Here is a 26,379-nt window from a genome sequence, read left to right as displayed (position 1 = left end):
CATTTGATCCACTATCGCTAATGTTCACGAATCCTGCCCGCCTTTTATGCTGAGCCTCAAGACAAGCTGCTAGTCACTCGGTTGTTCTCTTCTTTTCCCTTTTCTCCCTCTTTTTGGACTTTTTCTCTCTCCTCAAGCTTTGTACCATTTTTGCCCGACTGTATTTTGTTTGTTTTCTTGTTTCTCCCCTCCTACACAATAGATTCCATTCGTTGAAAGCCGGTCTGCTCGTTATCTGATGTCTATCGCTCGTTATCAGTACTCCCGACATCATTGACCAAGCAGTAATCCACAGTGTTTGTGAGCGGTACCTCTCTGCGGGACATAAGATTGCGCATATATGATTGCATCATAGCGGATTACCGACTCTTGCTTGCATATTTTGGGTTGTCGCCAACTTGACCACCGGGCGTGCCCGACCTGCCACCCATTATGAAGTGGGCTTTCTCCAGTGCGGTGCTGGCGCTCTTCGCAACAACAGCCACGGCCTGGCCTTACGATGAATCTCTATCCGCATACAACCTTAACGAAAACAAATCCGCGACCAACCCGGCCCAGTATTGGGGAGAATGGCCGGATCACAAGGGGAAATACTTCCCCTCTCCCGACAACTGGCGGTTTCCCATGTATACACTGTTCATGGACCGCTTTGTCAACGGAGATCCTACGAATGACAACATTAATGGAACTCTCTTCGAGCACGATATCTCCTCGACACAAATGCGTCATGGTGGAGACGTAGCTGGTCTAGTCGATACCTTGGACTATCTTCAGGGAATGGGTATCAAGGTTCGTTATTCGTTGAATTCTATTGCGGGGAGGTGACATACTGAGAATTCTTAGGCGCTGTATCTCGCAGGAACTATCTTGATGAACCAGCCCTGGGGCTCTGACGGTTATTCCGCGCTCGATACGACACTCCTCGATCAACACTTCGGTGACATTGCGACATGGCGTAATGCTATCGACGAAATTCATAAGCGCGGGATGTATGTCATCTTTGATAACACGATTGCTACGTAAGTCTTCCCGCATCTACGGTAGTGCTTTGGAGGGAATGCCTAACATGTATTTCCAGGATGGGTGATCTGATCGGCTTTGAGGGCCATCTGAATGATACCACCCCGTTTTCGACCAAGGAACATAAAGCGCTTTGGAAGACCAATCGTCGCTATGTGGATTTCGATCTCGGAAACGACTATAATCAGACCTGCGACTACCCCCGTTTCTGGTATGAGGACGGTTATCCAGTTCAGCAGTCCATGACGGAGGGCCTAGTTGGTTGTTACGACAGCGACTTTGATCAGTATGGTGATATTGAGGCTTTCGGTGTGTTCCCCGATTGGCAACGTCAGCTAGCAAAATTCGCATCCGTCCAAGATCGTCTGCGAGAATGGCACCCCTCGGTCCGGGAGCGGTTGATTCGTCACTCCTGTATGATCATCTACCAGTTGGATATCGACGGTTTCCGTTACGATAAGGCTACCCAGTCCACCGTGGATGCGCTGGGAGATATGTCGATGGCTTATCGCGAATGCGCCCGGGCCGTTGGCAAGAAGAATTTCTTCATCTCCGGTGAAATCACTGGTGGTAACACTTTCGGTTCGATCTATTTGGGTCGTGGTAGACAGCCAAACCAGTATCCTGAGACGGCGGAGAAGGCCATGAAATTGACAAACGAGTCCGAGTCGCAATATTTCCTGCGTGAAGCTGGACATGAGGCGATCGACGCGGCAGCCTTCCACTATTCGACCTACCGTGCTCTGACCCGTTTCTTGGGTATGGACGGTAATTTGGCCGCCGGTTACGACGTTCCTGTCGATTGGGTCGATGCGTGGAATTTGATGCTGCAGTCAAACGACTTCATTAACCCTAACACAGGCAAATTTGATCCCCGTCATATGTTCGGCGCGACCAACCAAGATGTTTTCCGCTGGCCAACCGTCGAAAAGGGTGTGGAACGGCAGTTGCTTGGGCTATATATTACAACATTGCTTCTCCCGGGGATCCCTCTCCTTCTCTGGGGCGAGGAGCAGGCATTCTATATCCTGGATGCGACGGCATCTAACTATATCTACGGCCGTCAAGCCATGTCCCCTGCGACTGCGTGGAGAGACCATGGTTGCTTTTCTTTGGATTCTTCCCAGTACTATAAGTGGCCTATTAAGGCTGGTCGTGAGGGCTGCCATGACCCAACCGCTGCGTACGATCACCGTGACCCATCCCACCCGGTGCGCAACATCATCAAGCATATGTACCAGTTGCGCGAAGACTTCCCGGTGCTGAATGATGGCTACTCTATCCAGAAACTCTCAAACATGACTGAGGAGGTCTTCTACCTAGGTTCCAACGGTACTGCTACAGAAACGGGTCTGTGGTCTGTCCTCCGTGATGTCAATGCAGATGTGCAGGATCTAGGCTCCAACGCGAACAATCAGCCGGTTTGGCTCGTCTACCACAACACCAACCGTACCATCGACTATAAGTTCGACTGCAAGGACAATGAGACCGCTCTGATCTCCCCTTTCGCCACTGGCACCAAAGTTAGAAATCTGTTCTACCCCTATGACGAGCACACCTTGATTGATGGCCCCGTCAAGCTTGGGTTGAACGGATCGAGCGAGCTCAACGGCTGCCTGGCTAACATGACCTTGGACGCCTATGCGTTCCGCGCCTACGTCCCCAGTACGCGTTTCAGCAAACCCCGGCCCATGATCACCCAGTTTACTCCCGGTCATGATGTACCTGTTCGCTCCACCGTGGCTCCCAACCTGGACGAAAGCGTGAAGATTGAGCTCTATTTCTCCGAAGAGATGGACTGCGATTCTGTGACCAAATCAATCTCCATCAGCTCTTCCACGGAATCTAAGAAGGTCCCCACCCTCGATGAGAAGACTGTTGACTGTAAGGGAATTCCAACAAGCAACACCTCGTGGACTGGGCAGCTCCCTAGCGTCTTCATGTGGGCTGCCAACTTGACGGGAGTCTACAATGGCATTCACCGAGTTACTGTCAAGAACGCAAGCAGCACTCATGGAAACGCGACAACAAACGCAGTCGACCACTTCCTCTTCCGTATCGGGCAAATCGATAATCCCATGGTCTTTACATCCGCCAACTATTCCAGTAGTTTGCTCCATGAGGAAGCGAATGGTACCCTGTTCATCCAGCATCACGCCGCAGGTGCTGATAAGTGGCGTTATTCAACCAATTGGGGAACCACATTCTCCGATTGGCAGACTTACACAGGTGGTAATGACACTATCACGGAGCTAGAATGGTCTGGAACCAAGAAACAGAAATGGCAGGGACACCATGTGCGGGTCGAGTATTGGAGCAAATGGACCGGTAGCAGCGATTACGTTCAAGAGGGTGATGCTGGAATGAATTCGAATGTGCCACGTCGCTTCCCTCACATCTTCTTCAACGGCCCTTACAATCAGTACGGATATGACGGCGGTCTGGATAACGTGGTCAAACAGGACCACAAGGACGGAATCTGGAAGTATCACTTTACATCGGAATGGCCTGCTCAAGCCCAGCTGAACATCTGGGGCATGAACCCGGATGGAACGCCTGATCAAAGCTGGGTGCTAGGTGATGCCGATAATGATTCTGTTCTCGATCGAATGCCACCCTCCTCTCTGTCTGCAACCCTGATCAACATCACTGAACACCCGCCTAAGCCTTATCTGGCCTGGAATGTCTACATCAACGATGCCACCATGAGGTTCCAGCTGTTCCCTGTTGGGCACCAGAACACCCAGATCGCCATGTTTGTGCTCTTCTGGATCATCCCTGTCATCACCGGTGCGGCATGCGTATACATTTTCATGAAGTCCTTCTATAAAGTCAAGTTCAACCAGATCGGTGTCAGTGAAAAGGCCACACTGATCCCCTTAGCTTTGCGGAGAAAATTCAAGAGGAATCGTGGCGGCGATGAGGAAAAGATGAACCCCTTGATGCGCCTGGCCAACAAGTCCGGCTTCCTGCAGACTAACACCGCTATTGGCGGCGCCGCTTCTGGAAAGAGACGCATGGTCCTCATCGCGACGATGGAGTATGATATCGAGGATTGGCAGATTAAGATCAAGATTGGTGGTCTCGGTGTCATGGCCCAGCTCATGGGTAAAACTCTGGGTCATCAAGACCTAATCTGGGTTGTCCCCTGCGTCGGCGGAGTCGATTATCCAGTGGATAAACCGGCAGAGCCCATGAATGTCACGATTCTCGGTAACTCCTATGAAGTTCAGGTCCAGTACCATGTCTTGAACAATATCACCTACGTTCTGCTAGACGCCCCTGTGTTCCGTCAGCAATCCAAGTCCGAACCCTACCCAGCCCGTATGGATGACCTCAACAGTGCTATTTACTACTCCGCCTGGAATCAGTGTATTGCGGAGGCATGCAAGCGATTCCCCATCGACCTGTACCATATCAACGATTACCACGGTTCTCTGGCTCCGCTCTACCTTCTTCCCGACACTGTACCGGCTTGTCTCTCTCTTCACAACGCTGAATTCCAGGGTCTCTGGCCAATGCGTACGCAGAAGGAAAAGGAGGAGGTGTGCTCCGTCTTCAACCTGGATATTGACACTGTCAGGCGTTATGTGCAGTTCGGTGAAGTTTTCAACTTGCTCCACTCAGGTGCTAGTTATCTTCGTGTTCACCAGCAGGGTTTCGGTGCCGTCGGTGTGTCCAAGAAGTACGGAAAGCGGTCCTACGCCCGTTATCCCATTTTCTGGGGGTTGAGAAAGGTTGGCAACCTGCCTAACCCCGATCCTTCGGATGTGGGAGAATGGAGCAAGGAAAAGGCCATTGGTAATGCTGATGAGGTTCACGTGGATCCTGACTACGAAGCTGGCAGAGGAGACCTCAAACGTCAGGCTCAGGAATGGGCTGGTCTTGAAGTCAACCCGGATGCTGATCTACTGGTCTTCGTTGGTCGTTGGTCTATGCAGAAAGGTGTTGATCTAATCGCCGATGTGATGCCAGCTGTTCTTGAAGCTCGCCCCAACGTGCAAGTGATTTGCGTTGGACCCGTCATTGATCTTTACGGTAAATTCGCCGCCCTGAAGTTAGACCATATGATGAAGGTTTACCCTGGACGTGTGTTCTCGAGACCCGAATTCACCGCGCTTCCGCCTTATATCTTCTCCGGTGCTGAGTTCGCGCTTATTCCTTCTCGTGACGAGCCCTTCGGTCTGGTCGCCGTCGAGTTCGGCCGTAAGGGAGCCCTGGGTATTGGTGCCCGTGTCGGTGGTCTCGGTCAGATGCCTGGTTGGTGGTATAACGTCGAATCCACTGCGACATCTCATCTTCTGTACCAGTTCAAGCTTGCCATTGACGCAGCCCTCAACTCGAAACAGGAGACCAGAGCCATGATGCGCGCCCGTTCTGCTAAACAGCGATTCCCCGTCGCCCAATGGGTCGAGGATTTAGAGATTCTGCAAACCACCGCAATCCAAGTGCACAATAAGGAACTGGTTAAGCACAACGGTCGCCCGTTCACTCCTACTGGAACAACTACTCCTAGCGGCCTTATGACTCAACCAGCGAGCCCCCTCATGACTCCAGGAATGCAGACTCCTCTTTCTCATTCTAGGGAAAGCAGCTATTCGAACCTCAACCGTTTAAGTGAATATGTTACCCAGCCGAAGACCAGCTACAGCAGAGACCCCAGTCCTAGTGGCACGGAGAAGCCCAAATCAGGGCTTCAGCGACAACTTTCACTTGGTGTTCGGTCCGGTCCCGGTCATCAGAGCCGTCGTGGTCGCGCTCGCCAGCGTGACAGTATCCCAGAACACGAAGACACTCAGGAAGCCCACGGTGGCGCCATTACTGATGTTGAGGAAGAAAGTAGTGACGATGACATTGTCAACCATTATGCGGACGACGAGTATACTCTTACGCCTGCGCAAGTCGAAGAAGGCCGCAGGCTCCAGGCCGCCCAGCAACAGGGTGGTGTCCGCATGCCGTTAAGCCCAGGTGGTCGACGTTACAGCCAGGACTCCTTGCACCCCAGAAACGTCCAGCCTCCTTCAAGTCCCGGAACACCCCCAGCCGCTTCCCAGAGTCTCCTTCCTCCTCCTCGGCTCCTCGATCCCGGCAGCCGTCTCAGTAGCGCATCCGTTCTCTCGCTTGACTCGGTTGTTGGTGGCAAGAAGGACTTCAAGCTGCAGAAGGTTGATCCGTTCTTCACTGATAGCACCGGCGAGTATTACAAGGCCTTCGATAAGAGACTTGATGAGCTCAATGGATCGAACTCCGAGTCGCAACTGTGTATCGAAGAATACTTGATCAAGAGTGAAAAGGAATGGTTCGATAAATTCCGCGATGCCAGGCTTGGTCGCACCAAATCACCGACTCCCTCCGTCTACCGTGATAAGCACGGCGCATCGCCCATCGGCTCGTTCTACGATGACAACGGCTCCCGCATGAGTGGCAGCGATGGCCAGCACTCCCAGGACAGTGAAGACGACGAGTTCCTCCTTGGAAAGGACTATGTCCCTCCCACTGGTCTCAAGAAGTGGATGCAGATTCGCATCGGTGACTGGCCTATCTACTCCTTGTTCCTCGCTTTAGGACAGATTATTGCTGCCAACTCGTACCAGATCACATTGCTCACGGGTGAGGTCGGTCAAACTGACGAGAAACTGTACGGAATTGCAACCACGTATCTGATCACGTCAATTCTCTGGTGGCTTGTGTTCCGCTATTTCAAATCCGTTGTCTGTCTGTCTGCACCGTGGTTCTTGTACGGCATTGCCTTCATTTTCATTGGATCCGCTCATTTTGAGAGCAACTCGTTCAGTCGGGGATGGATACAGAATGTTGGTAGCGGGTTTTACGCCGCGGCCTCATCTAGTGGCTCTTTCTTCTTCGCGCTGAACTTCGGTGATGAAGGTGGTGCACCGGTGGAAACATGGATCTTCCGTGCATGCCTGATTCAGGGTATCCAGTCTGCCTATGTCATTGCTCTCTGGTATTGGGGTTCGACTCTGTCACAGACACAGAGCGAAGGCCTCTTGACTCCAGCAAACAATATTGCCAATTCCTGGAAGATGAGGTACGTTCCATCGTTTTTATATACTAAATTCTACTAGCTAACCGAACCTTTCGCAGTGCCATCTGCTACCCCATTGCCGCCGCCCTTTTCGGAATTGGCTTGCTCTTGACATTTGGCCTGCCCAACTATTACCGTCAAACGCCTGGAAAGGTTGCTTCCTTCTACAAGTCCGTGTTCCGTCGTAAGATCGTCCTCTGGAACTTCGTTGCGGTCATCCTCCAGAACTTCTTCCTCAGCGCCCCCTACGGCCGCAACTGGCAGTGTAAGTCCACCTCCGTATAGTACTTTCCCTCCCACCAGGCCAAACTAATTCCGTCTCTTTGCAGTCCTCTGGACATCCCACCACGCACATCACTGGCAAATCGTCATCCTCTGTGTTGTTTTCTACGGCTTCGTATGGGCAGGTTTCCTATTCGTCGTCAGTCGCTACTTCAAATCGCACAGCTGGTTCCTCCCCGTGTTCGCCTGCGGCCTGGGAGCGCCCCGCTGGGCACAAATCTGGTGGGGTGTGTCTGGAATTGGCTACTACCTTCCTTGGGTGACAGGAGGATATACTGGCGGCGCGCTCGCCTCCCGGAGTGTCTGGCTCTGGCTCGGCGTGCTGGACTCGATCCAGGGTCTCGGCTTCGGTATCATCCTCTTGCAGACCTTGACTCGCATGCACATGCTTTTCACGCTTGTTTGTTCCCAAGTCCTTGGTTCTATCGCCACTATTTGCGCGAGAGCCTTCGCCCCGAATAATGTGGGCCCCGGGCCTGTTTCGCCGGATCCTACCTTTGGTGGTAGCGCAGTTGCGAATGCCTGGTTCTGGATTGCTCTGTTTTGTCAGTTGTTGGTCTGGTAAGTTATTGATATTCCTTGGACTTCGTTCTATTCTCTGCGACGATGGCTAACGCGTCATGATTCTAGTGCCGGTTACATCCTCTTCTTCCGGAAAGAACAGCTGTCAAAACCTTGAGGGCCATGCTTAATGGTGTCGTGTTTTGTTATGATTACTATCGGGAATGTATACATAGTCCAGCTCTCTGGACGTTACTGTCTATCTTAATATAATCCTTTGTATATAGATGACCATAATCTGAATATATTCAGATCAACGAGAATTTTATGTCAACACTTTGTGGTGCAGAGAGCATCGGCACAGCCGGCGAGATGGTAGATGGAGTAGAAAGTGATCCTATTTCCGTCTAGTATCAAATTCATTCAGTAGTCCTTTCGCTTTGTCTTAAACCCCAGGCAGTCTCTCAAGAAGCCTACTTGACATCCATTCTGAAAAGATTCGAATCCATGCCAGGCTGCAAGGGCTTACTAAGCATCTCCCGTTTGTTTACAAGACGCGACGCGTAAATCAATGTTTACTGGGAAACCACCAAAGGACAGACCTGGGAGGAAAATCGACTCAGATTCCAATTCGAATGAATATCGCGTCTCATAGCCACATTGATAACCACTCTGCTCAACAGGTAGTATAGGAGATAGCCATCGTGGAGGTCAAAATCCGATATCGGAAGGGCATGCTAATCACGATTCATAGTCCTCCGTGTAGATGGTAACGACGGCCACCACGCGAGAATTCTGAGGAGCTTTACTGAGAATTGGTCTTGTGCTTCCTATTTGTACAGGGTTCAAATATGGTATGCCTGTCTCATTTAACATATCCCCTCTCTTTCCCCCGCTCGTCTGGTGCAGCAACTCCGAGGTCCCTCGGCTGGCCTCAAACAGGGTTAGCCTCTCGGACACCGGAGATGCCAGATGAATTTCTCTTCAATGTCCCCAGCCATCAGTCGTAGGTGCCTTTGTACTTTTTCTCTGGTTCGTAGGATTAGAATAAATATCCAGAATGCCATAGCTGAGAAAAATCAAATACAAACGACTCATTCTTGTAGCTTAGGCCCCCGAGGCGGTTGTCGCCGTATACTAGCCGAGATATATAAAAAGGCTTCACATTCGGCCCGCGGTACAACACCACACCCACGCCGATGTTACATGGTACGACAAGGGTTACAATGGCGTCGACCTTTCCACCAATGTGTAGCCATGCTAGCCAGATAAGCTCATTTCAACGTTCGGCAATGCATCCGTCTACGAAGGTTAACATCTGACAGTGATCTTCGCGTCAATCTGACGATCGGGACTCTATTATGTGGGTATGCTGATCGAAGCTAAGTTTATCTTGATGTCGGACAATCCCTCACTCTTGGTGAGGATGTGGTATAAGGAATTGCAGACAAGCATGAAAAGTATTGTGAAAGGATGCAAACTCCATGGTGTTGGGGAACTGCAAGGCATAACAACCAAGCACAATGGGTGAGACGTCAGAAAAAAGCAAAAAACAGAAAAAGAAAAAGAAATAAGAAGGCAATACCATTAGTGATACATCTAAGGGGACCACGAAAGGGAAAGTCGAAGACAGAAAACTGTGAGGGGAATCCAAAAAATCACAACATCCCGCAAAGCCCCATATTCTTCATTAAATCACCAGCGACAATGTCAATCCCAGCCGTAGCTTCATCCTCCCGACCAAAGGCGATGAACATCACATCGTCCAAGTACCCATGGTACTTGTTGCCCGGTGCTTTCCAGCTGATGGAAGTCACGTATAGCATCTCCGTGTGGTCCCATGCCTCTGACTCTCCTGTGGTCAGCGCCTTGGGTTTCTTGCCCTGACCAGGAGTGCCGCGACCCGAGATCCAGAGGGGCTTAGTCGAGATGCCATGGACATCGAACGGAGCCGACCGGCGGAAGAGCATGACATATGGCTCATACACGCTATGGAATGCATAGAAACTCTTGTGTTGGAAGATGGTGAGGATGAAGGTGTTGAGGTCGGTGGCCTGGCACAGCGGATCTGATCGCTGGCAGAGCGTGATGGTCAAAGAGTTGGTCGCCTGGTGAATCGATTCCAACTCCGCGTCCTTCAATGCCGGAAGGTGTCGTTGTAAACATTGCAGGTCAGTCGCGGCCGCAAGGGGTGCCAGGTCTGGACCGACCGAGCCGTCAAGCTGCAGCCGAGCGAAGACCCGGTTGGGAGCCACATCGTAATGGACATACGCTTGTCCTGTAGCGTCCCAGAAGAGGAACCAGTTCTTCTCGACGGCCCCGTAGGGAAGTGGACGTTGCAACTCGGTGGCCTGGCGGAACCCATGATCGGACAAGAAGTCCGTGTCCCCCTTCCAGTCGACCAGGGGCCGGAAGTCATGGATCCATTGTCCGAAGCAGGTGAACTGGGAGTTCGACCCGTAGACGGCGTACGGTGCCTCGGGCCCATAGAAGACACGCGCATCGTGGGGTCCGATGTTGAGCGTGAAGTATGACAGGTCGCCCAGACAGTTGTTACTGTCGCCGACCGTCGCAGCGATCGGAAGGATCAAGGGAGGCTCAACACAGCCTAGGGTTCGTCCGCCATCCCGAAAGACAGCGTCACAGACCAGTTCGGCGAACCAGACCGAGCCCTTGCGCTTGTCGGAAGGCTTGTGCAGTTGCGCGGTGATGATCCATGTATTCGGCTGCTCGGGATGGGGGATGATACTGGGATTAATGGCCTGTCGGCCAGCAAAGTCGATCTTGAACAACTTCTTGTCTGGCGTCGATACGGAGTACAGTTCCGTATGGGTGGTGGACATGTCTATCCTGGAGTCCGATGATGCATCGAGACCCGTGCGTTGGTCCTCATATTGTGGTTGTTCATATTGCTGACCCCAGCGATTTCCGCTAGAATCCGGACTGGGGCTTTGATCAGGGCTGGGAAAGGAATGATCCCAAGGAAGACTACTACTGCGATGGAGATAGTTGCGATGGTATAATTGAAGCCCTAGTACGGCGAGCACCAGCACCACGCCGACAACGGGGACGATGCGCTTCAACCCTTTCGCCAGCATGACTAACGAAAGAGGGGTAGCAGGGAAATCAACTCCGATAGTCGAGCAAACATCAGCCTATTGTACGAGGGTTCCTTTGGAGCTAACAGGAGAAGTCAACCGCGTTGGGAGGCAAATTAGGGCACGGTGCAGGTTTGGATACTTTTGACCCGCGTGCGCCATTTTTTTTTCTTCTTTTCTTTTTTATTCTCTCACGCTCAGCCGTGTTTTCCCCTCATGTAACCAGGATCTGGTCGGAATTCGTCACATAACCCTGGTTGGTAGCTCGACTTAGTGGCGTCTTTTAAGATTTGGTCGAGCTTCTTTTCTCCGGGGGTGCAACCACTGAACTTCCCGTCTGGGGTATGGCGGCTCCACTGCTCCTGGAGGAGAAATTCATGTGATAGCGGTGGGTATACGCAAGACTTTTTTAAATTAATCTATCTGCTGCTGGCGTGGTTAGTTAATTTTTATTGTATTTTTATTTTTATTTTTCTCCTGCGACCTCCTCCGGCGTGCATCGGAAGTGGAAATTGGTCCGTGGTGGATCCTTTTGCTTCTCCCCTTTCGAGCCCAAGACCACGAAATGGTCACAAGGGATGCCGAGAAAAAAATGCGAGAAAAAAGATACCGAACGCTGGGACTACAATGAAACCTTATTAATCACAAAGAATAATGGTAAAGTATGGGTTTCTCTCTATATGACATATATATACTATGATTGGTTTGCGGGTGTCAGGGTCTTCCGATAGAACCACTGCGCAAACCGGACGCTCGGTTCGTCGACGAATTTAGTCACAATCTCGGCGAGCCAAAGCGTCACCGGCAGCAAAATGAGGTGTGGGGCGAAGAAGTTCAATTCCAGGCCAAGTGGGCCGACTTTGGGCAGAGGGAAGCGATTAATCCACCCCGGACAGGTCGTCGCATGGGAGTCCCGAACCCAGCCCACCGCGGCATAAAGGCGATCCCCCAGTACCCAGAGGACGGGTCCGTGAACCAAATAGAACGCAAAAGAGATGCGGCCAAGATATTGGTTGAACGACGTTTCAAAGAAGCTTTTCAGCCAGTGGATCCGCGAAATGGAGGCCACCAGGAACGTCGCCGCCCAGAACAAATAAAACCATTTGAAATCAAAGACCGCTTGTGGCTTCAGGTAAGAAAGGTAGTGCCACCCGGGAGAATCTCGCAAGAACTGTTCCTCCCAAGTCCGCGAGGGAACGCCACCCAAGTACAGACTGATCCCTAACATGGCATAAAAGATGCCCTCCTTGAACGGCTCTAGCATCATGAACACGTCGGGAAGCTCATCGCGGGCAGCACGGAGGTCCAGGTCACAGAGCAACATGCCGGCCATGAAGAGCGCGCAGAACCAGCCGTCAGCGATGTACATGAAGTAGAAGATCAATCCCAGTTCACACAACAGTCGCGCGTTGGCTCGGCATTTCGAGAAGGCCTGGAGAGCCGTGTAGATGACAATGGACCCGCGGAACTCGACGGGGATAGACCACGAGTGGAAATTATAAGTAAACCAGGGCTCCCCGCCGGTGCGGAAGACGAAGCTGAAGTTTTTCAGCTCGACATACCAATTCCAGAGCTCCTCCCCGTAGCTGGATTTGATCTCGGGAGTTGCGTGGATGCGAAACAGGTGTAGATATGTCATGTACACAAAGGTGGTGCAGATGACGGGGATGTGCAGTCGTAGCCAGCGGCGGAATAAGGCAGAGGCCAGATTATCGCCCAGTTGCAGATAATCCCCAGCTCTTATCAAGGAGAGTGGTTTGGCCGAAAGCACATAACCCGAGAGCACGAAAAAGACACTCACGGCGAAATGCCCACCCGAAAAGAAGATGCGCACGCCGGGGAAGGCGACAAAGTAGTGTTTCTTCTGGTAGCCGTAGGCATTCTCAAAAATCATCTCGGCCCCAATGCCATCGTGCGCCCAGAGCTCATGATGGCCCCAGTATACCAGGAAGGCTGCAAAGCCACGAAGTCCGTCGAGGTAAGCGGTACGCCTCCCCTGGGGACTGCTATGGCCACCCATTCCGGTCAGAAATGCCGGCCGGAGGTGATCAACACACCATTGAGCGGCCCGCGTAGGAATAGATCGGATCCGGGACGTTGGGCGCGATTTCCAATATCCCTTCTCTAAGGTGCCCTCCAGATCTACTGTACGCATTTTGGGGATGTCACCAAGAGCACTGTCTTCGTGGTAACTCGTCATTCTGGCGATTCAATGGCCCGGGGAACTGGGCCAGCGCAGTCGCCCTCGCGGGAGGATGACGAAAAGTGGTATTTGAGGGCGGAGATAATCCTGGTCCGCGCTGATTCAGAGACGGAAGATCTGACCCGGCTCGTGCGGAGACTGGGGGAATGGAGACTGAGTAGAGTCAATGACCAATTTACACCCAGATAAGAGACGTAATGCTGGAGTAGGGCATCACACATCACATGCAGTGATAAGTTCGAGAATTCCGAGGACCTGCTGTGGCCAATAACACCCGGCCAACTGGGAACTAAATAGAGCAGTCGTCAGCACGGTGATCTGTTCGTCGAGTCTTATCGACCAAGACACATGCGTCGGGGTCTTGACTTGGCTCGCGATGTAACCCTGGAGCCGAGGCCTACCCCAGACCCCCCGGTACTGTGGGAATTGCGTCGACCCAGTCAAAGAGGCACGCTGCCAATAGCGTCTTGGGCAGCGGCTCCAGTGGCGCACTAAATGGATCTGGACTTTACCCCGAATGAGCTTAATGATGACCAGGTATGCTGCATGGCCAGGATACACGCTAAAACACAGCCACTCAGCACCAATGAAACCATGGACGCTAACGGGGACAACTAAAACTACTAGCGAAATTAAGACGAAGCTGTCAGGATGATCCAACAAAAATCTTGCTGAGCGGCGGGGACACGAGATAGCAATCTCCGCATGGCCCGTTACGCGCAGCTCATAAACGTCGGAGGGTATCCTTTTCTCCTGGGCCTCCGTCCATTGATATTCTTGGGTTATGCGTCTCCGGAGTAACTAATGACATCCTCAATGTCCGGAGTGTGCCTGCCGAGACAGATCCGCAGGATCATCCCCGGATGCCTCGCGGCCATCTTGTTTGTGTCTTATCTTTCCATGACGGACACGTTTAGCGAGCTAAGCGATGGTCTCTCCTACCGATCCTGTGAAACCCACCGATTTTTCCCCAAGAAGATCTGGCAATCGTGGAAGGTTGCGCCTTTCGAGTTCGAGGAGCGTGATCTTACCGTGGCTCGCAGCTGGACGTCCAAGAACCCCGGCTATCGCTACGAAGTACTGACCGATCAAAATGATCTTTACTACGTGGAAACCCACTTTGGCCCGGACGGGTTCAACCGCCCGGACATCGTGGACACCTATCGCTCCCTCCAGGCCCAAATTATCAAAGCCGACCTGCTGCGATACCTGATCATGTACGTTGACGGCGGCGTGTGGGCTGACATCGACGTGGAGGCTCTCCGACCGATTGACCGATTCATTCCCGAACGCTACGATGAGCACGACATCGACATGGTGATTGGAGTCGAGATTGATGAACCCGACTTCAATGATCACCCCATCCTCGGCCAGAAGTCGCAGTCGTTTTGCCAGTGGACCTTCATGGCCAAACCGCGGCAGCCTGTGATGATGCGGTTGGTCAATCACATCCTGGAGTGGTTGAACGAGCTTTCTGTTAAACAAGGGAAGCCCATCGCTGAATTGGAGCTGGACTTCGACGATATCATCAGTGGAACCGGACCTTCCGCGTTCACGTCAGCGGTGTTGGCCGAGATGAGCATCAACGCGGGGCACGAGGTCGCATGGAAGACCTTCCATAATATTCCCGAGTCCAAGCTGGTCGGAGGCTTTCTCGTCCTCACCGTAGAGGCATTCGCAGCTGGGCAAGGCCACTCCGATAGTGGGAACCACAACTCCCGCAGCGCTTTGATCAAGCACCATTACCACGCCTCGGGATGGCCCTCTAAGCATCCACGCTATAACCACCCGGTGTACGGGGAGGTTGAGCAATGCAATTGGAACAAGGATTGCGTAGCGCAATGGGACTCCAATACCGCCGCCTTTGCCGCGATGTCACCAGAGGAGCAAGAACATCAGATCGCTCTGAAACGAGCTTTGGACGGCGAGGCAAACCCGGTTCAAGACCAGACAGCCTGGGTGAACCCTGAGCCTGATCCAGAATGGCAGCAACCAGAGTGGCAGCCAGAATGGCAATAACCCCCTCCATGATGTTGACGCCAGGCTTCACGAGACTGAGGACGTGACTGACTCCCGTCATGCATTACGGTCATTGTGTGAGCAACCGCGTCTTAGGGAACACATGGTATCACATCAACGAATTGAGCCCAAGGTAGGCCAACATTGATGCGCTGGGGTTATTCCTATTCCGCCTCTCTTTCCCATCCTCCAGGAAGAAGGGGGTGTTGCAGCATGGAAATGGTCTGGGGCTTTTCATGGAACGGCGTTTAGGTATGGTGGCAAGAACTAGCATGTTGTATTGGAGTTTTGATTTATTTCCTTCTTAAATTCTTTCCTTTCCTATTGCCCGGTCCCCTTGATCGGTCTCTTCCTGCAAAGGAGGTTGAGTGATTAGAGCGCGACCAAGGTAATACCTTGATAGATGGGCGGCCCTTTGTTTAATTATCTAGTCATTTATGGTTCATGGCATAGAATGATTTGTCCGTTCAGGCATCCTGAAGAAACGTCTACGATGATAGCAAGGGAAATTTCAGACACAGTGGAAAATGTATTTAGTTGTAAGTTGCGATGTTCGTACAAGGACTAAATCTACATACCTCGGCGTGCTATAATACAGTGCTGTACGTCTGCTTTTATACATAGTCAAAATGCTTCGCTAATGCAAAATTGATTGACACGCGTCAGCTATCGAAAAGTCCCCATGAGCTATCCACGCCGTTCAGCTGAAATTGACTGCGGATATAGTCGTCATCCACCAGTTCATCCAGCATCGACCAGAAATCGTCTTGATTCATTACCGGAAACCCTGCCGAATCCTGTAAAGCCCCAGCAGGCGGAATCCTGGCTTCCGACAGAAAAGATGCGCCGTCCAAACTAGCGTGAGGCAGAGATGACATAGAGACTAGGTCTATCATCCGTTTCGCGAGGACCTCAAAAATGTCACGGAACTTCGTGGCGGTCGGCCATCTTTCGGATATCGCAAAGAGAACGTTCGAACATGAGCGAATGTCCTCAAATCGAGCTAGGTCTGCATGCTCCCTCTCTGCCCAGATACAGTATAACAATGTGAGACCTGCCGTGAAGATGGAATGCAGGGCGAGGAAATTCCAGCCTAAAGGCTTTCTTTGGTGTAGCGTTCGATAGTATTGGCAAATGTCTCCCGCAGCTCTAGCGCTTAATGCTAGGTATTCCTTATCTTTGGAAGAGTTTACCTCGGAGGAGACAAGGGTAATCCGCTGTTGCAGGAGCATGCGCAAGGCCTTGCTGTATTGGATGCGGAAGAACTCCGGGGTGTCATACAGCAAGTAGCCTTCCTGTGGCGGACCGTCCGCAGAGACCTTAAAGGGTATGTTATTGAGCCACTCGAGAAGCTCCTGTCGTAAAGCGTCGATTGTCGCATCATAGGAGTAATTCTGCGTCATGGTCGGGGCGCTAGCGCTGTAAAGCTCCTGCTTTATTTTGCTCTCTAATCGCCTCAGCCGGCATAGGTGAACGAAGGACGATAAATTCAACGCTTTTGTGTCAGTAAGTGCCGCAGAGGGCTGCTTAAATTGAGTTTCCTTTTCGTCGACAGGTCTTTGTTCCAGAGGAACAGGTAACTGACAAGTAGATCAAGTTTTAGCCAACAGGTATCATCTCGCCATCTGAGCAAATCACCTACATCAACATCAATATCACTTTCCGACAGTGCAAACGGGCGTCCCAGAGTTAACGACACAGCACGGTCAAGGACATAAGCGCTCCAAAAGACTCGTCGGCGAATCTCAATATGATATGGATCCTGTGCTCGTGGCCCAACACAGGTGATGTTACGGTGTATTCCCAATTCCACTGCATATCGAACCGCGAATCCGATGATGTGCCAACCGCCTAAATTAGAAACACTACCTGGAGTACGAAGGATATAGAGCGCTAGGAGGAGTAAAGATTGAATCTTCTCTAGTCCAGGAACCTGTAGCGCCTCATCAGCGTACCGTATCGCGTTCGCATAATAAAACTCGGGACTGATGCTGCCACCCATTTCCGGATGAAGCTGCAGAATGCGGGCACTGATTGCAAACACCATATGAAGCTGGAACAGCTTGGATGGATTAACCCCCCGAATATCCGGAGATCCTAGGTAAAACTGGTGAAAATCGTCAAAGCTGAACTTGTCCAGAAATGGGTACCGGGGATGAACACGAGTGAAGAAAATGTCCGCCAGCTTCCGCTCGAGCTGGGGATCCGGTCTACTGTGAGTGTCCATGGGCGGATCAACATCATTGTTCGCCTGTGTATTCGCGGATGCGATTGACCCCTGCGCTGTATGTGGAATTGGGGATTGAGATAGTATGCCTTCCACCATTCTCGAGAGACCAAAGCCGGCGGTCGCGCCGACAAAGAACGGTTCGGCCGTGGCATTCATGCTTAGGAGGGCCACATCCGTGGACAGCTCAGTTGTTACCGATGTCACTTGGTGATCCGACGCCGGGGTGGTGTTGCGCTGGACATGACTTTCCAACTCCGCGATTTTGCTCTCTAGGCTTCGGGTATATTCTAGTAGGCTGGCGTGCTCTTCACTCATATCGCCCCCCATGCGGCCTAGTCCTGCCCAGGTGCAGGCTTCAGTCGTCAGTTGGACGAACATGATTTATTTCAGAGGTGCATATATATACAAGCTCTCGCCTTTTGACATGGCGTGCATACTGGACGCGTCCCATTGCACTACGGTGAGGTTAGTACTACGACATGATAGTCTTACAATCGGGGGTTTCGAGTGTACTTTGGTTTTCCGTCGTTTGCAGCGCAGGCAAGCGATGGGTGCCCTGGTTCGCTTGGAAGATGGGAGATTCCCCGGATCATTCATTGAGAAGAGGAACAATCACGACATAGGTCATAGGTAGTTGGCCGTGAGCAAGAAAATGTTGGATTGCGGTGAACCACAGAAATCGGGTGGAGTCAGAATTGCCTGATTTTTTGGGGGATTATTTTAGTCTTAAAGGGTCCAGGCCACCGACAAATCAGCTCACACACACTAAATGGGGCGCCCCCACCATTCTTCAATCCTCAATGCGACCTCGTTGAGTAATCTAACGCCCGTCTAAGGAACGATCTTCGTGGCATGCCTCCATACCAATTTCCTAAATGGGCGAACGACATGCAGACGCACCCACGTGAGGCCGGGCCTTGCTCAAAGAGGAAGGCGGAAAACTTTTCCAGCGCCAAGTTGTCTGCACGTTTTGCATCTCATTTTTAAATTATCGCCTCGTTTCAAAGGCCCGCTTTAGCGTAAACTCTTGAAAGTTCCCCCTGCATGGAGGCCCCTTGCACACTTTGATCGATCTCTTGGTGAGGTTGTAGATGACACAGCTGACCGTGCATGTCGAACCGGAGTACGGATTCGCCTGGCCGGGCTGCACAAATGGACCCCCGGTTGCCTTCCGCGCGGAATGCTCACAGAGACTGTGAGGATATCCAGCGTGGTCCTTGAAGGCGTTGATAATATCGGACTCTGTAAGAAACCCGATCAGCGCTTTTCTCCGGATGCCTACTTCCAGCCGATCAGCACGGTACCACGAACTGCCCCCCGCCAAACAGTCCTGGATCTCGGACTGACACAAGAACGCCTGCGTTTGAAAATGGTTGCTATGGAGAATATACGGAGTGTCGGAGCCGGCCGACCCGGATATCCTGAATATCATGCGGGGGGTGATTTCTAGACAGATGCCCATATTGTCTGCGGTGGTCAACATCAGATTGCAGGAGACGTGACGGGGTGTTCTGGCGACTCGTTTCAGACCGTCAGCATAGCTAGGGCTTTCTAGGAATAGTCGTCGTAGAGCTGAGGATGGAGGAATGGCCGGCATTTCCCCTTTCCCCACACTGGTGTCAAGCGAGGATGGCAGTGCATCGATTGAGCTACACAGGGAATTGGCGCACAATCCGAGCCCATCCGAATTCATTCCTGATCGACACAGTTGGCCGGCCTCGCTTACGAGGAATAAGGACGGTAGATTCTCTGAAGGATGCGGATGAACCTCGAGGTAGATGATCCCGTCTTCCTTGAAGAGCCGATCTGACATATCCCAATTTTGAGCCGTGTAGACTTGTCCATCTCCGGTCGCCTCCGATAGAATAATCGCGCTGGTACATTCAGAAGACGCTCGCGGATACGAAAGATAGTGTGGTCCTTCCTCGTTTTCGGGGGCCGACTTAGGAAGACTTCGAGTGGTTTCCTCACATGTTGTAGAAGGATTGCTAATGTGGGAGAGGTCATATCGAGCATTCAATAACACTATATCCTCCAGGTCCACTCCTGCACCGTCGGCGACGCCACGCATTTCTGCAAGCCCCGATAACCAATACTTTTCCAAGCCTGGAATATAGCATTCCCGAATAATCCTCAGCGCAGTGGGCCTACCAAGTATGAGTAGATTGACGCAAGATCGCCGGGCATGGTGTCTCACCATGCGATAAGGTTCCCTGGCCCTTTATAATAAGTTATATTCCGCAGAATCTTATCCCTAGCTTGTTGTCCATGCGAGAACCCGCGGTCATAGGGTAATCCGTACACGACGACATGCTGATAATAGTCGCCGCTGGCTTCGCTTGGCATATTGGCGTGCAAGATTAGGGCTTGGCATACACAGACGAGAAAAATAGGGGATCATTCGCGTCACTTTGCCTTTCTCTATCTTGACCTGGGATTGTAGGTTTTTCAACCTGTGAATGTCGAATGCACGGAGAATATAAGTGAGTGTTGTATAAAAACATTTTATCAAGTTTTAGTGATAGAACAGCATCGGTAGGTTCCCGACGGCCTTGAAACAGTCGGTAGCTTGCCGATTCCTCGGGAAGAGCCGATTCTCTTTATCCCTGTTCTCTCTCCAAAACCCCTATTCATCCACCCTCTGTCGTCACCCCAGATGACAGGATGATTTGCCTATCAGAAAGGGCCGTGCCGATCCCGCCATTTCTCCACATGGCATACCTAAATTTATTCAGTCGATGAGATGTGAGAAATTAGAATGGGGCGGAAACTGTGCGGGGATCGTCCTGGACCCTTGGTCTGGGGTGTGGAACAGTCTTGGGAGTCTGAGCAGAAGCTTGTCGGAGGTTCAACAAAATCCGACTTCAGACACCCCCTGACCTTCGTCGTCGTATATATTGAGTTGACATGTTGGTATCTCCCGTTTTTTGGCAATTTTGCGCGAATTGTGGGTCAACATGAATTCGAAGACCGTGGATATCTCTGTCTCTTCCGGTTCACAAATGGAGGTCGACCACCCCAAACAAAACCACGGGTACGATGATGCCATCAATATATTCAATGGAGAGTCAGGCGACATAGACATTGAGTTCACGGACAAGGAAGCCTCTGTCGTCCGCTGGAAAATTGACTTGACCATTGTCCCCATGGTAACTGTGACGGAAGATGTGCCCTTTGGTTCTTTGCTGACCGAAGTCCACTGGCAGATGACCGTGAGCTATATCCTTTCCTTCATCGACAAAGGTATTCTATCCACTGCTGCCGTTTATGGCCTCAGGACAGATCTGGTGAGTAATGAATGTATTCTTTTTCAAGGAGTAACCGGGGAAGCTTACAGTGCCTAAATAGGATCTGAAGGGCCAACAGTATAGTTGGGCATCGTCGATCTTTTATTTTGGGTATAAATCACCAGTCTTTGCCTTCAAGTGTGTCGCCTGACTCACAGCTTTAGGTTCCTTGTCTGGCAATATCCAAATTCCATCTTCATGCAAAAGCTTCCTATTGGCAAGTGGATAGGATCCATGATCTTCATGTGGGGACTTTGTGTCGCGACAACGGCCGCCTCGACGAATTTCGCAACGCTTGCCGTCAATCGGTTTTTCTTGGGTCTCTTCGAGGCCTCCAACAATCCTGCCTTCACACTCTTGGTCAGCCAATACTTCACGAAGAATGAGCATGCCCTGCGCTCATGTATTTGGTGGGCTGGTGCACCCATCGGCGCCTTTATTGGTGATGGTGTCTCGAACGGTATCGGCCATGTGCATGGGAAGCTGTCCCAATGGCAGGTATGACAAGGACCTTCCTGTTGTCTGTCATACAGAGCTTCTGCTAAAGACTGTGCCAGTATCTATATCTCATCTTTGGCCCCATCACCATGCTGTGGGGGATCATAGTGTTTTTCACCATGCCCTCCTCACCCATGTCGGCATGGTTCTTGACGCCTCGGGAGCGAAAAATTGCTGTTGTTCGGGTGAGAACACCCCTTCTCGCGCATGATCCCTCCTATTTCATGACGATTGACACTGGCAATTCCAGGTGCTTCAAAATCACGCGGGTCTTCACAACCGACAATATAAAATTTACCAAGTCAAGGAAGCCCTCCGGGATCCTCAGGCGTGGATGATGTTTTGCATAGTATTCTTACAGTGTATACCCGGAGGCGGCTTAAACGCGTTTAACAAGATTATTCTCACGGGTCTTGGTTTCTCCAGTGTCGAGTCCACTGTTGTCGCGATGCCAGAACATGCCGTTCAACTTGTCAGTGTGTTACTTGCGTAAGTTTTAAGATCCTCGATGTCCCCAGTGACCGGCTAACAGTAGAAGGGGTATTGTATGCTCGTGGGTCGGTAAGGGCCGATGCATTGCCATGATCCTCAGCAACGTATGCGTTCTTGTGGGCAGTGTTCTATTATACAGTAAGCTTCGAATACTTGTATAACTACTGACGCATTACTCACAAGAGAACAGCTCTGCCGACGGATCGGAAAATGTCTCGCTTGGGAGCTGTATATTCCCTTCTGACTTGTACAGTGTCCTACATCATGTGCATGTCCATGATATCGTCTAACATTGCTGGGTTCACTAAAAAAATGACCGTCAGTGTAAGTTCGTGGGACTTCTATCGGCTTTCAGTATTCTAGACAAATGCCTGACATAAAACTACCTTATTCCAGGTTATGATTTTTGTCGGCTACTGTGTGGGTCAAATTATCACACCGCAATTCTTCCTGTCGACGGAAGCACCGACCTATCCTACCGGATTCCGGGCCTATTTCGTCACCTCGTCCATGATGATCGCAGTCGAAGCTGCCCTAATGTTCTATCTGCTCAATGAAAACAAGCGGCGGGATAAACATGCACTTGAGTTAGGGGTCTCCCAGAACACCAGTGATCATCGTATTGTAGAGACGGATCTCTTAGATCTGACTGATTGGGAACGACCTGAATTTAGATATGCCTGGTAGTCTGAAAGTCAATGTTCAGGATTGGACAAAAGTCCCCAATTTTTCGCCTTCGTTCAGTGTACCACACACAATACCTTTCGCCATTTGCTAGATCGCACAACATGCAAAGCACACAAGCGAGCTATGGGCTATCTTATGTTCTACCTATTCTGCTACTAGGTGTGTAATATACGGGAGGACATGACGGCACAGCCGACGATTCTTATGATTATGACTTGGTCGAACCACATTCCCACACCCGTATCTCAATCCTTGGTGAGTTCATGGCGCATATATCTTGGATCATTCAAAGAATTCCACTCCTAGGAGTAGCGGCAAGGTGTAATATTTCGGGGTGGTGAGCATCTAGCCTGTGCGATCTCAGTTACATCAACATTCGAAGGGTAGACATACGGACATCTCTCTCTTAGGAGACAAGATGCAAAACCGAAAGCCCGCAAGTAGGGGTTCAAAGACGGTCACTGTGATATGGAGCAAGACATACAAAGGGTACATGAACAAATGTTGTCGCAACGGGCCTTCCAGATAGCAAGTATGGCACCATTTCCTCTGCTGACCTTACATCTAACAGGCAGCAAATCTTTGCCCATCTTCGCGTTTGCCTGTGAGTTGAGGCCTGGGCTCGGTCCCTAACGTTGCATAACGATATTCATTTAGGCGGTGTTTAGAGATTCAACATTTTGGCATTGGGTATCCTGCCATACGTCCTGAAAAGGGTCTATGATACCCCCCGGCTGCGAAAGTGTGGATACCTACAGCTATCTCCGCGGGCCTTGATATCGGTGTTGAGCGAAATGCAGTTCGGCCCCTGGCTTGGTCAACTCTCCTTTTTGCTCGTACCTATAACGAACCAAGACATTGCATGAGACATACTACTAGACTGGAGAAGAGCCCAGTATTCTGTAGCCATTGGAATACCCACACTCAGAGAAAGAGGAAGCATGTGATAAATGCGACGGCTCAAGTGTCCGAGCGAGATCAAAGATGATGCTCAGAGCTCACTATGGCGTGATCGCATCTAGCAATCAGGTGATGAGAGATCCAAGGACAAGAGACGATTTAGCAAAACCAGACGGCGAGAATCATGAAGGCTCTGTTGTCACTAATGGTATATACAATTATTGTGACCCACACATGAGCAAAGGTGGCAGGGCCCAGCGCTGCAGCTTATGCCAAGCTCCATCCAATCGGACTCCCCGTCGCGTTTGCGCAGTCAATCTACTGTGGAGTTCCGAGAAGCTGCAGAAGATCAGTTGCGACTGCATGGTACCGGGTGCAAGAGCTTTGCAGCTGAACTTTCCCTCAAGCAATGCCAGGCTGAGAGGCTGGCTAGCAAACTACGACCCTTGCAATCAGGTTAGCCAGATCTCAATTCGCCACCAAGGCCCCCTGGACAACTATGTCCTCTAGCCGCGACTATCCCTGTAGGCTAGAACAGCACGTATTCGAACTAGCTAAGAAGGACGTTGTGCTTATCAGAGACCCCTGTACCATGGGCTGTTCAGCTCTACGTTGTAGCGCTATATCACGGTAGTATCCTTTATCTAATTGTGCCCTCGTGTCTCCCATTGGTCGTCTACACATAGCACGTACATAAAAAATATTGCTCCAGATACTTACTGTTCGCCGCTTGTAAGTTACACAGAATTTTTGCACAAAGCCGCCGATATTCGGAAGATGAATATGGCCCGGGAAGCAATACTTTTTACGCCACAACAACTAGTCTAGTCATTGTAAGAGCCCGATAATCATGCCGGGAACCAGACAAGCGTCCCGCTATGCGAGGATATATTGGCACGGGTGATCTGCGCTTGTCGGCGAAGATCTCCAAGAATCGGCGGCCATCTCCCGTAGTTCTTCATATCGAGCAGGTCTTGTTATTCCGACGTAGGGCCGACGCGTAGCACATTGGTAGAGAAAAATAAACATCATGCAGGATCATCTACTACAAGGTCCACTAACGCGCATATTCGAACCGCTCTGCCGGACATCACAGCTGCAGGGCAAAACTCACTCAGGTCTGTAAAAAGGAGGGCCAAAGGCCTACACGTGTCTTCAGGGTAGGCGCAAATGAAAAAAATCTTCAGGCCTGGCCGAGTCAGAGCCAATCAGCGGGAAATCTGCAGGGGTGTACGCGTCGTCAGAACAGGATCTTCGGCCCGAATGCTACCAGGCCCTTATCAATATCTACTAGTTTTCCCTGTCGAAGTGCCTGTATAGATATGGCGGAAGTAATTCTTTCAGCTGGGTCCGGCGCTCAAAACTCCCGCGATGTCTCATTTCCCACCCAATCTGGGTTTTTTGTTATACAATAGGAGTCGGTCTGGGTGAATTGTCATAGTCGAGCTCGTCTCTATCGATACTTGGCTGCTAGTGTATTCGCTGTTAAGTTCTAGAATAGCACTGCAACGCTTAATGCGCGCCTATTAAGGGTGGGTCGTGCTAGAGAGGTTGCCGTTGGTTAGGCGTGTGCTAGTGAAGCGGAAATAGATAGTGGTACCTCAACCGGTAATGCTAGATCCGTTGGGCCTCAGCCCATGCCAAACATGCTATTGTGAGAGAAAGACTGATCGTGTGTTGCTGGTGTGTGGTTCGGTAGCAGAAACACGGCTGCCCTGAGGTGCAACGTACGGCAGCCAAGCTGCCTTCAGGATGAATGTTCGAGAGGTTCCTTGAGAAACGCCTCTTGGCATGCCGGCCAAGCCGGCGCGAAGTTGATCCTGTCAAATGTATGTTTAGGAACGGGATGCGCTGTGGCCAGTCTGATCGTGCTGTTGGATCGAGGCTAAGACTGTGACAATCCTTCCTGGCGATGCCCTCACCGGTTCCTCATTCTGGCCTCCAAAAGTGACTACAGGAAGAGGAAGCAAGCCAGGTTGGAAGATTGTCCCATCTTCTCTTCGGATACGTAAGTTAGAGAGTCCGAAAAAGCTATCTGTCACCAATGTTCTGGTACCAGTTAGTCAACAAGCTTCTGGGACCGTTTCTTGGCATTACAAAGCAGAAAGAACTCTTGTTGCTCCAGTCACGCCTTTTCCTGTTTCAATTGGTCTGAGGCCAGCACGATGCAAGACCCTGAAAATTTTTTGCTCCGACGACGACCAACATCAACCCACTCTTCAGCTACACCTCCACCCAATGTCACCCTAAACGGTTCACGCACATGTGTACTCGGTATTTCATGATCAGGCCCCCCTTTTGTACGTACCACATTCCGCTGAATTAAGCATCAAAAGTGACAGGGCGGTTCGCCTGTTGCCGATAGTTTGATAGGTGGCACCTAGCCGAGAAAGGGGGATATCTTCCCACCACACAATGCGATCGACTAGTAGCCCTCACTCGAACAGGTCCGTAGTGATACCGGGATCCCTAACCACGAGAGTCGCCCAGTTGTGAGGGATTTTCATTCCGATGCGAGTAAGAGCGGTCGGGTTGGTCGGTGTCCCGCGCCCGCGAACACGGAGAATTTCCCGATGGATTCGAAGCTTTTCTCAATTGCTTAGAGTAGACGATCTACCAACAGTGGGAGGGGATCAGGTGTGCCTCTCCATCGATTGCTGGTGCCTGTTCAGAGTCACGGCATGCGCGGGTCTCCGCGACGGGCCACAGGAGTCGAACTATTTACTGACTAAAACAAGAGAGGAATAGTCACGGGGGAGCGGGAACCCTGGTACGCCCATTCGCTAAGGCCACACTCCTTCGAGCGAAAGTCCCAATCGTCAGGATTCCTCAGTCTCCACCACGGTGGGGGTCGTGCATTGACTAGAGACAATGCGGGGAAAGACGGCACTCTTGTCGTATACCCTCAGCGCGTCTCGTTGGCCAGCATCTAAGCTTAACGGACGCCAACTGCGCGCATGACTGTGTGGGCGCCGTGCTAAACTATATTGCCATGACGCAAACACCGCGGGGGGTCCGAATACGAGGCCTTCTCAGAGGCTCGTCGGAGGCCACAGTCATCGCCTGGGCGATCTTTCTGCCCCCGGGGATTGGCCCATGGCAAGGCAGACAAAGAA

General features: G+C 51.2%; 6 protein-coding genes across 6 annotated transcripts; 3 read left to right on the top strand and 3 right to left on the bottom strand.

The window, feature by feature from the left end:
- Nucleotides 1-432: 432 nt before the first annotated feature.
- Nucleotides 433-8,172, top strand: ags1 (alpha-1,3-glucan synthase Ags1; the record flags this gene model as incomplete). Its single annotated transcript, XM_015553949.1, has 6 exons — nt 433-789; nt 844-1,019; nt 1,079-7,069; nt 7,126-7,331; nt 7,396-7,909; nt 7,979-8,172. The coding sequence occupies 6 exons, from the start codon at nt 433-435 to the stop codon at nt 8,025-8,027; spliced, it is 7,293 nt and encodes a 2,430-aa protein (XP_015405473.1). The 3' UTR covers nt 8,028-8,172.
- Nucleotides 8,173-9,507: 1,335 nt separating this feature from the next.
- On the bottom strand, nt 9,508-10,947 carry ANOM_008692 (uncharacterized protein; the record flags this gene model as incomplete). The annotated part of the gene is made up of 1 exon (XM_015553948.1): nt 9,508-10,947. The coding sequence occupies one exon, from the start codon at nt 10,945-10,947 to the stop codon at nt 9,508-9,510; it is 1,440 nt and encodes a 479-aa protein (XP_015405472.1).
- A 694-nt stretch (nt 10,948-11,641) lies between these two features.
- Nucleotides 11,642-13,147, bottom strand: ANOM_008691 (acyltransferase family protein; the record flags this gene model as incomplete). Its single annotated transcript, XM_015553947.1, has 1 exon — nt 11,642-13,147. The coding sequence occupies one exon, from the start codon at nt 13,145-13,147 to the stop codon at nt 11,642-11,644; it is 1,506 nt and encodes a 501-aa protein (XP_015405475.1).
- An 819-nt stretch (nt 13,148-13,966) lies between these two features.
- Nucleotides 13,967-15,169, top strand: ANOM_008690 (glycosyltransferase family 32 protein; the record flags this gene model as incomplete). The annotated part of the gene is made up of 1 exon (XM_015553946.1): nt 13,967-15,169. One exon carries the CDS (start codon nt 13,967-13,969, stop codon nt 15,167-15,169), a length of 1,203 nt encoding a protein of 400 aa, XP_015405474.1.
- Nucleotides 15,170-15,831: 662 nt separating this feature from the next.
- Nucleotides 15,832-19,745, bottom strand: ANOM_008689 (uncharacterized protein; the record flags this gene model as incomplete). Its single annotated transcript, XM_015553945.1, has 5 exons — nt 15,832-16,749; nt 16,812-17,752; nt 17,806-17,854; nt 18,463-19,546; nt 19,597-19,745. The coding sequence occupies 5 exons, from the start codon at nt 19,743-19,745 to the stop codon at nt 15,832-15,834; spliced, it is 3,141 nt and encodes a 1,046-aa protein (XP_015405463.1).
- A 611-nt stretch (nt 19,746-20,356) lies between these two features.
- On the top strand, nt 20,357-22,363 carry ANOM_008688 (putative pantothenate transporter; the record flags this gene model as incomplete). The annotated part of the gene is made up of 8 exons (XM_015553944.1): nt 20,357-20,686; nt 20,748-20,797; nt 20,851-21,184; nt 21,244-21,369; nt 21,435-21,673; nt 21,723-21,814; nt 21,867-22,000; nt 22,073-22,363. 8 exons carry the CDS (start codon nt 20,357-20,359, stop codon nt 22,361-22,363), a joined length of 1,596 nt encoding a protein of 531 aa, XP_015405469.1.
- Between the last annotated feature and the right edge of the window lie 4,016 nt (nt 22,364-26,379).

This window comes from Aspergillus nomiae (assembly GCF_001204775.2).
Source record: "Aspergillus nomiae NRRL 13137 chromosome Unknown contig00201, whole genome shotgun sequence".
Lineage (NCBI taxonomy): Eukaryota > Fungi > Ascomycota > Eurotiomycetes > Eurotiales > Aspergillaceae > Aspergillus > Aspergillus nomiae.
The sequence above is the reverse complement of the archived record's forward strand: the minus strand, read 5'-3'. Positions and strand labels throughout refer to the sequence as shown.